At 29.4% G+C, this 10062-nt stretch overlaps 1 protein-coding gene across 1 annotated transcript; it reads left to right on the top strand.

Moving 5' to 3' along the window:
* The first annotated feature begins 1380 nt into the window (after positions 1-1380).
* Positions 1381-6915, top strand: LOC108474037 (ABC transporter G family member 15-like). Its single transcript, XM_017775915.2, has 9 exons — positions 1381-1833; positions 4161-4240; positions 4459-4917; positions 4998-5120; positions 5217-5348; positions 5436-5720; positions 5817-6089; positions 6171-6278; positions 6350-6915. The coding sequence occupies exons 1-9, from the start codon at positions 1596-1598 to the stop codon at positions 6707-6709; spliced, it is 2058 nt and encodes a 685-aa protein (XP_017631404.1). The 5' UTR covers positions 1381-1595; the 3' UTR covers positions 6710-6915.
* The last annotated feature ends 3147 nt before the right edge of the window (positions 6916-10062 follow it).

Below are 10062 nucleotides of genomic sequence, written 5' to 3'. Positions count from 1 at the left end.
TTGTGTGAGGGTTATTTTCTATGGCTACGTTGACTGTTCTTTAGATAAAAATAAAAGCAGTTTAAATCGTACTACAAATGCTACAGTGTGATATTTTAGGTATCCTTTGAATAAATGCTATTTTATATAATTTTACAAAATGCACAAACTTACTAAAAATTGAAACAAAGTAGATTAAAATAATTATGAAACAAATATGTTAATTAAAATTAAAATAATTTAAACTAAAATTGATTAACCAACTACACATGATGAGGTTCAAAAATGAAGACATATAAGTTTGAGTTTCATTATATGTGTAATTGTCAATTTGTCATTTGTGGGTTTCTCCATGCACATTTTATCATAGGTGAATTTTGTCTAGTTATATTTTAGTTTTCTATCCGTTTGTTTTTATATATTGATATGAGATCTATTTGATAGTTGCTTGGATATGTTTTTTTTTTTGGTACTTTTCACATTCGTTTTATGATTTATATTCGAAATTTGTGGTTGGTCCTTTTAACATTATTATCTTTAAAGTTTAAACTCCATTCTATTTTTAAGATTACACCCAACACTTATTAATCTATATATGTATTTATAATTATATTATAATTGTAATTATGATGGTAAAGAAAATTGTGAGGTGAGAGTGGCTTCAAGATATTAATTATTCTAAGGTAGATTATAAAAGCGGAAACTTGAAAAACAATAGAAAGAAGACAGGCGCTGAAAAGGCATACATGGAAACCATGCTCTTTTCATAACAAACCATGCATCAATCTGCATCAATCAATTATATAATTTATTACTGGGTTACATATTTATTATTCATGTTAAATAAATTATATAATGGTATGCCAACTCTTTTGTTTTGGAATAGCTCCCTTAGTTGCATTTCTCATGTTATTGCTTTAGACGTTTATTAAACCAAGATTGAGATGTACAGAATAAGTTTATTGGTTTAGGGTTTCATATCTAATTTTTGTTTAGTTTGCTTTATTGATTATTGGTTATAATATTTGTTTTTATCTTAAAAAACATGTGGTAAATTTAAAAGAGGAATAATTAATACCATATTAAAAATTGCAAAAATAACCTATGTTTGAATGTTGAATATTTAATATTAATTTCAAATTCGATGCTTACTCTTATCTATCATAAAAATACTTCTATAATATAAAAATAGTATTGTAGGAAAAAAAACACTAGGGGAAAATGAATAGAAATAGTATATTTAGATTTTTTTAATGGACAAAAAAGAAAAATGGAAAATGAAGGACAATAAAGAAGGTAGAAGTGAGTCATGAATGCTACTTTTGCATTGGATTCAAACTCATTTATTTCTTCCACTTGCCAATGCCCACCCATATGCTTCTCATCCACCTGTATATTTATTTATTATCTGAATTTCTATTTCTCACACTGGCCCATGCTTGTGGTATGAGTCTCCATTCACAGGAACTGCATTAATGGTTAGTTGTTTGGTGATCGTTGTTGAAACCCTAACACAATAACATCTCCCAAAGTGCGTTGAATGTTGATGGCTATATTTTCATTCTTTTCTTCTCTTCTCTTGTCTTCTCTCCTTTGTTTTCCCACTTTCTGATGCTATGGAGATAGAGGTAGCAAGCTGCAGTAAGAAAGGTGCCGGTGGCGCTTCTCATGAGGATGAGCTCAGGGGTGTTTACTTGGTTTGGCAGGACCTCACGGTGGTGTTGCCAAACTTTGGTAATAAACCAACCAAAAGATTGCTTCAAGGACTTAGTGGACATGCTGAGCCTGGCAGAATCATGGCCATTATGGGTCCTTCTGGTTCCGGAAAATCTACTCTGCTCGACTCTCTTGCAGGTTTTTCTTCTTTACTTTGCCCCTTCTTCTTTTATTTATGTGAAAATCATATGCAGTAATGTTGTGTAAAGTTTCGGTTTTGAATATGGTGCATAGAGAAAAAAACATACTAAAAGAGTTTTTTTCCTTCAATCTCCGACATAACACCAGATTACTGAATCACATAAGTAGTTTCAGAAAGAAAAAACACATAGGGTTACAAATTAAAACATTTCATTTACTAAACCTCTTATATACACGAATATATAATAAAAATATAAGGTACATATGATTTTCTTTCCGTTGTTAGAAAAATTATGCTTTTTTTTTCTTATAAAATCTATTTTAAGTAATATTTTGTGATCATAAAAATTATATTATTCAAGACTCTTTGATGTTATTTATCATTATAGATTAAATATTTAGATGAATTCATAATATTTACTTAATGGATAATGAGAAACGATTGGGGTGAAAGAATTTATGTTGTACCTACTCTAAGTAACTGGTTGCTCTCTATCTTTTTTTGGTTTAGGACAGCCTCTCTCTGTGAAAACTCCATTTTGACTTTACCCATTGCTCGTCTAATTGCTAAAATTTGGTTTTTAAGTAAATAAATTTTACCAAAATCAAAAGAGGAAAAAAAAAGGACAAATAATTTTAGAACGATAATTTTTGTCAGTATTTTCCCAGGCCGTAGACCGTACCCAGAAAATTGAAGCGGTCTTCTGTCTACTGCCTTTAATAGCCCGACACCAAAAGAGTTAATCCTTCCAATCATATTTAATGCAACATTATTTCTCACTTTAAATTAAATGAGAAAAAAAAAAGTTAAACATACTCTTTTAAATTAAACCATTGAATCTAATGAATATTAATTTTATTTTTATTCATATATTTATTTTAATTTGATTTTTTTTTATAATTAAGGTAAGAGGATGAGATTGATTAAGATTGAATTTAAATTTTTATGTTTAAATAAATCTATTAAATTCTTGTCGCTAATTAAGAGTATCAAATTTTTATTTTTAAAAAAAACTATAATTGTATATAACATATATTTTTTATTTAAGGTTTGTGTATATATTATATTTTCTTTCTCGGGTTTTTTACTAAAATCAAGTATATATACTTAGAAGAAATAAAAATTTGGTCGGGTGAATTGATTGTTTCAATTAAATTAATAATTGATGGTAGTTCAAATTGTGGCATGAAAGCGGAAGATAAACATCAATTGATTGATTTCATCTTTTATCCAATATTTAAATATTAAAATTTATTAATAATAAATTTATAAAAATATTTAAAATATTCAAAAAAATATAAATGAAAATGCATTCTGAATACATTATTGTAATTAAGTAATAAATGCAGCATTGATGATATGGTATGACAGGGCTCCTTGGAATTATGTAATCGCATTTTGACAACAATAGCTAACTACGAACTGCCATCCTCCACCTTCCCCCTTCAATTGCCCTAACTCCTTTCTTTAATAAAGCGGACCCCTCCTATTTTCTCGTGAACTTTTTGCTTACATTTTATTTCGGAATTTTCCTCCCTGAGAATGGGATAACCTTGAATTTGGCAATTTCCTAGTTTAGGTTTAACATGATTAATACTGAAAAGAAAAAAACAGCAAGGAAATATAAATTTTTAACACAATTATTTGATACAAGAAGGAATAGTAATCCCAAACTTTAATATAATATCTCAAAAGATAGCAAAGCATATGCTCTAAATTTATATAAAAGAAATGATCATTTTAGTATATAAATTTATTGTGAGTAAGGAATTTCAATTTTGCTTTTCATTATTTATGAAACCTCTGATCCAAAGCTTTTCATATTAACTTATTAGTATTTTGCTTTAAAGAAAAAAAATAGCAAGCAGAGAAAAGTTTTATAAACATAATAATTTTGTAGTTAGGTGGTAGGTGGTATTAAATTGGTGCCCTTTCAGCAAGAACCCTACGTTTGATGCCGACGATTAAAGAAAATAAAAGGTCGTCGCCCAGTAAAATGATTGTACCGAAAAAATACTTTCATTAATTCCTACTCTCTCTCTCTTTCTCTCGCTTATACCTACTTTTAATCTTTTATTTATTGATACTTCAAGGAATTTTTAAAATTAAAACAGGTAAAGTTGATTAAACTAATTGATACGATATCGTTTCACGTATATAAAGCCCATTTTATTAATTTATACCAGCATTGTTAAGTATTTCTTTGTTAAAAGCTATTTTTCCTAGCTAGTAAATATTATTAAAAGTGGACTGCCTGATATTATTCACAATTGATATTAACATAATTTATGAAATAGCACCTTGATGGATGTTCTTGGTGCAGGTAGACTTGCCAGAAATGTGGTGATGACTGGAAATATCCTTTTAAATGGAAAGAAGAAGAGACTAGAGTATGGTGCTGTTGTAAGTTTTTTTTTTTTTTTTTAAATTTTACAATTTATGAAATTATCACGTCTCAGTTTTTAATTATGTATGCGAAAGGGTATGTGTCAATATACTAATTCTGGTAGTGGAGTCTAACATTGAGTATTTGATAATTTCTCATTAAAGAAGGTATTGGAGAGCAAATAATTTTCAGGCTTGTTTACGCTAACACATAAAGAATTGATTGACATTGTCAGGCTTATGTAACTCAGGAGGATGTGATGTTGGGAACTCTGACAGTAAGAGAAACTTTGACATACTCAGCTCATTTAAGGCTTCCGACCTCGTTGAGCAAAGAAGTGAAAGACATTGTGGAGGGAACAATCATGGAAATGGGTCTTCAAGACTGTGGTGACACAGTGATTGGGAATTGGCATCGAAGAGGAATAAGTGGTGGGGAGAAGAAGAGACTTAGCATTGCACTTGAGATCCTCACGATGCCCAAAATGTTGTTCCTGGATGAACCTACTAGCGGCCTTGACAGTGCCTCTGCTTTCTTTGTCGTTCAGTCTCTCCGGAACATAGCTCGCGATGGGAGGACCGTTGTCTCTTCCATTCACCAGCCCAGTAGTGAAGTTTTTGCACTGTTTGATGACCTTTTCTTGTTATCTGGTGGTGAAACTGTTTATTTTGGGGAGGCAAAAATGGCTGTCCAGGTATAGCAAACTTGGAACAAACAAGCATCGTATGAGTTTGATGTGCTTGTAATCTAATTTCATAGCTTTGATCTTCACAGTTCTTTGCTGAAGCTGGTTTTCCATGCCCAAGTAGAAGAAACCCTTCGGATCACTTCCTCCGATGTATAAATTCGGACTTTGACGCCATTACTGCCACATTGAAGGGTTCTCAAAGACTACGCGTAAGCATTGCTCCACACTGTTCTGCTTTGTTAGGAATTATGATTACAATTAATGTCCAAACAGTTAAAAGTTAATCTTTCGTATCATTTATTTAGGATAAGCCAACATCCTCGGATCCTTTCATGGAGATGGCAACAGCACAGATCAAGGCTGCCCTTGTCGAAAAGTACCGGGACTCAAAGAACGCGAAAATGGCTCGAGCTAGGAGTCAAGAAATATCTAAAATTGTAAGCAATCAAAACCATAGCTTTAATTCAATGTCTAAAAGCTTGAAATATAAAGCAATGACTGGAACAGTTTTTATGTAATTTCAGGAAGGACTTGAGGTAGAAACAAATAGTGGAAGTCAAGCAACATGGTGGAAGCAACTTACAACATTGACAAAACGATCATTTGTCAACATGTGTAGAGATGTAGGATATTACTGGGCAAGGATTGTGATATACATACTTGTATCTATTTGTGTGGGAACCGTCTTCTATGATGTCGGATATGGCAATACTGCAATCCTTGCCCGAGTAGCCTGCGGTGCATTTATCACAGGTTTCATGACCTTCATGTCCATTGGAGGTTTTCCTTCTTTCATCGAAGAATTGAAGGTAAAACGGAAAAATCCCTGTGTTTAGTTCAGTTGAGTTAAAGAAGACAAACATTGGCATTGTCATGTAATATTTTCCGTTGTTTTTTTTTAACAGGTTTTCAATAAAGAAAGGCTTAATGGATATTATGGAGTGGCGGCTTATACACTTTCCAATTTCTTGTCTGCATTTCCGTTCCTAGTTACGATTTCACTTATCACAGGAACCATAACATTTTACCTGGTGAAATTTCGATCCGGATTTTCGCATTATGCCTTCTTCTGTCTCAATATCTTCTTCAGCATCGCTGTGATTGAGAGCCTCATGATGGTGGTAGCTTCGATGGTTCCTAATTACCTTATGGGAATCGTAACCGGTGCAGGAATTATCGTAAGTGAAATCCCAAGTTACTTGATTATCATCTCTCTTTATCTGTTTAAGTTTCTAACTCCCAAGGTTTTTCATTTTCAGGGGATTCTAATGATGACATCAGGCTTCTTCAGGTTGCTGCCTGATCTTCCTAAGATATTCTGGCGTTACCCCATTTCGTATATCAGTTTTAGCTCATGGGCACTTCAGGTATGCTGCAATTCCTTCCTTAATGAAGCTAGTTACTTAACAATCACTAATATTGCATGGAACTGATGTAGGGGGCGTACAAGAATGATTTCATAGGCCTGGAATTCGACCCATTACTACCAGGGGATCGGAAACTAACCGGGGATGAAATCATTACCAAGTACTTTGGGGTGACGGTAGACCGGTCCAAGTGGTGGGATTTAACAGCAGTGGTGGTCATCCTTATATGTTACCGCCTTATCTTCTTCATCATTCTGAAGATGAAGGAAAAGGCTTCACCATTTTTGCAAGAAATTTATGCAAAAAAGACACTAGAGCATCTTGATAAAAGGCCTTCCTTCAGGAAGGTACCATCTCTGGCTTCTTCCAAGCGCCACCAGCCTCTACACTCTCTTTCATCTCAAGAGGGTCTTAACTCTCCATTACACTAAATTCTTTTTTATAATCATAAGGCATCGGAAATATGCCATTGCTATACATATGAATACATGATTATTAATTATTGTGTTGAATGCTGATGTTTGTGTAGCTTACCAAATGCATGCTTATACAAGGGGAAAATATAGAGTGTATGTGTTGAATTTTTATATGATATATTTGAGTACATTACAATGAAATAAGGTGATTTTCAGTTAAACTTGCGGATCGATTTTAAAACAGGCCAACATAATTTGTTGAAATAGCTCATTTTACTGATTAAAAATATATTAGAAATTAGTCTAATATTATAGTTTGGAATGGGTTGGGTTGGGCCAAAGATAAGAAAACCTTGCCCAAACTCACCTATGGAAGGCCGGGCCTACTGGGTCTATTGGACCATTCTACTTTCAATGAGATTTTGCTAAATTAGAAATTCTGACGGACGAGTCTACTTCATATTCAGTTGTGCCTTTGAGTGGTCATACTGGGAGCAATAACTTTTCACTAGAATATTTTGCTCCAATTAAAATAATCTTTTAAATTATGTTTATAATAAATAACAGAATATAGTTATTAGATTGTTATACTAAAATTAAATAATAAAATCTACAACATATTTACTTTGTATAATTTTTTAAAGAAAAACTTGCCTTTATTCAAAGATCAAGTATCCAAGCAAAAAAAAAAAAAAATACCATTAAGAGAAATAGACGATGCACAAGCTTATGAGCCTCAATGTTGTCATTCCTACTTATTTTTATAAAAAATGGTTGCTTATGAAGTTGCTAGGTTTGGTAAGAATAGCCTTGTTGATTTGGTCTAGATCTGGTCTAGATCGAGGAGTATTCCCAATATATCAATTAAATTTTTATAATGGATGGTATCATTTATTCTCAAATATCATAATTAAATTGAATTAATGCAAATGCTGCCCAAATTTTATGGAATGACTAATTAGTGGGGAATAAGGATTTGTATATATATATAGAAGTGGGGAATAAGATTGTTTAATTACTTTGATAAATTGAAAAAATATAAATTATAAAGAGAATTCCGTCAATTAAGCTACTTTTCCAACGAAGCTTATTCTCAGTTTCACCTTGACTCCACCAAACACTTGCACATTCTGATTTCATTTCCCACATGTTTTAGAAAATTGAAACAACACAAATAAAGGTGCCACTTTCCCACTCACTTTATCATTACTAATACTTTTTCCCAGGTCCTCTATGGGAGAACCTCTGCTTCTTCCAATTCTTCACCTTTCCCACCTTTTCCACCAAACATATAATCCCGTATGAAGTCAATTTTTAAGCATTTGAGAAATAGGTTCAACCATTTTTTTTCCCATTAATTTACTTTATAAAATTCACATAAATTATTTAATCTATTAATAATAAGAATAATAAAATTATCTCATTTACTGTTTGTGAACTTTTAAGTGTTAAAATGATCTCACATATTATTTATAGAGTTTCGCCAAACTCTAAATACGCTTATGAAATTAAAAAAAAAAAAACTTCAAAAGATACTTTTATGATATAAAATAAAATTTATCACCTCCACATATTTTGATTTTTAAGTTTAATGACGTCCATAATAGTAATAATAATTATAAATCTTATCACATGAGTATATGTGTGGAAACCATAAATTTAAAAGCATAAATATATGTTAAAAATAATAGACAACAAAAAATAAATTATTTAAAATTAATTAATAATAACACGTGCGCTATTAAAAAGAAAAAATTATAATAAATTATTTATCATGGTGTTGTTATTAATTTTAGTATCAAGTTAATTTGTAAACATTGACTCAATTAACTACATTTTAATACATACAATTATGAAAGTAATAAAATATACAAAATAAAATTACATATATGAAAAACAAAATAAAACATTAACTAGATGGTTAATTAAATGTTTTATTAATGTAAATATTATTTATATATTTTATTAGTTTCTAAGTGAAAAAATTAAAATATTTTCGAATGATATTATTTATTTTAATTATAGAATAATTTTCTTATCATTTTCCTAATCAAGTTATAAACTCAATTGAGAGTCAATAATTTAAATAATTGTATAGATAATAATAATAAATTAATCAGTGAAAATGTCTATTTCTTCAACAACCCACTAAAGTTGAAATCTTCTTGGTTAGCGTTTTTGTGCGGTCAAAGAAAGAAGAAATTTGCTTGGCAACGTTGAATATTATCCAAGTAATCAGGAAAAATACCTAAATAAAAAATCATAATTTTAGCGGATCTCGGACAAATTGCATTAATAATAATTGATATTTGAGTGTTTTATTAAGTTAGTGTGATCCTTATTTGAGTATCAACTAAATTATTTGATTACGGAATTATTTTTTATAATTAAAATTAAATATGTTATTTGAGAGTATTTTAATTTTTAATTTAAAAAATTATAATAATATTTAAATTTAAATCAATTGCATTAGTAAATTATTTAGTTTACTACTCAGCTAAAACCTTTAATTTAATATTGTTTCTATGATATATTATGTGTTCAAATTTTGTTTTACTATAATTTATTATTTTAATATCGTACATATTTCTTGTGTTATTATGATTACTTAATTTCAAACTATACATTTTATTATTTATTGTATGTTAAGAACACGTTTGTGCTCTAAATCCATGGTTACACACGCATATGCATGTGATAGGCTTTTTAGTATTAATTTATGTGTTTATTTTAAAATTTTATCAAATAATATATTTTTAAATTTTTAATAATAAAATGAAAATTAATCTAATTTATAACAATAGACTATTAATTAAAAATTGAAAGCATAAAATAATATTTAAGTAATTAGATAAAAATAACGAGAATATGATAAATGCTTTAGCCACCGCTCAATTTAAGTCAAGATTGCAAAATATTAGTTTTAATTGGTTTATAACTATAATATTAATAATGTGATAAATAATCTAAAATAACTATTACATTGATAATGAAATTATTATTAATTATAATTATTTCATATTAATAATTTATTACAAACATTATTTTATATTCAAAATTTAAGAGAAATATTATTAATAAAAATAAATTGATCTCTTTTGATAATACCTTAATAAACAACTGAAATGCATCTAATATACTTAAATGATTTATTTGCCCATTTAAGTTTTCTTTTAAGTTAAATTATTTTTATTTCAATTTCATACATTTTGCATATGTGTTGTTATTATTAATTTCAAACCTTACATTTCATTATTTATTATATGTTATTTTAAATACACATCTATGTTCTAAGTCTATGATTTTCACACATATACAAATGTGATAGGATTTCTAATATTAATAATTTATATAATGGTTATTTTTCA

Source organism: Gossypium arboreum, chromosome 5, assembly GCF_025698485.1.
Source record: "Gossypium arboreum isolate Shixiya-1 chromosome 5, ASM2569848v2, whole genome shotgun sequence".
NCBI classification, from domain to species: Eukaryota; Viridiplantae; Streptophyta; class Magnoliopsida; order Malvales; family Malvaceae; genus Gossypium; species Gossypium arboreum.
This window is presented reverse-complemented; position numbering and strand designations above follow the sequence as displayed.

What these genes read in the sequence shown, in the direction of transcription:
- LOC108474037 (XM_017775915.2), top strand. Translation starts at nt 1,596, where the DNA reads ATGGAGATAGAGGTAGCAAGCTGCAGTAAGAAAGGTGCCGGTGGCGCT. An exon ending in AGGGTTCTCAAAGACTACGC is followed by an intron (nt 5,121 to 5,216) that starts GTAAGCATTGCT and finishes TCATTTATTTAG; the next exon opens with GATAAGCCAACATCCTCGGA. An exon ending in TAACCGGTGCAGGAATTATC is followed by an intron (nt 6,090 to 6,170) that starts GTAAGTGAAATC and finishes TTTCATTTTCAG; the next exon opens with GGGATTCTAATGATGACATC.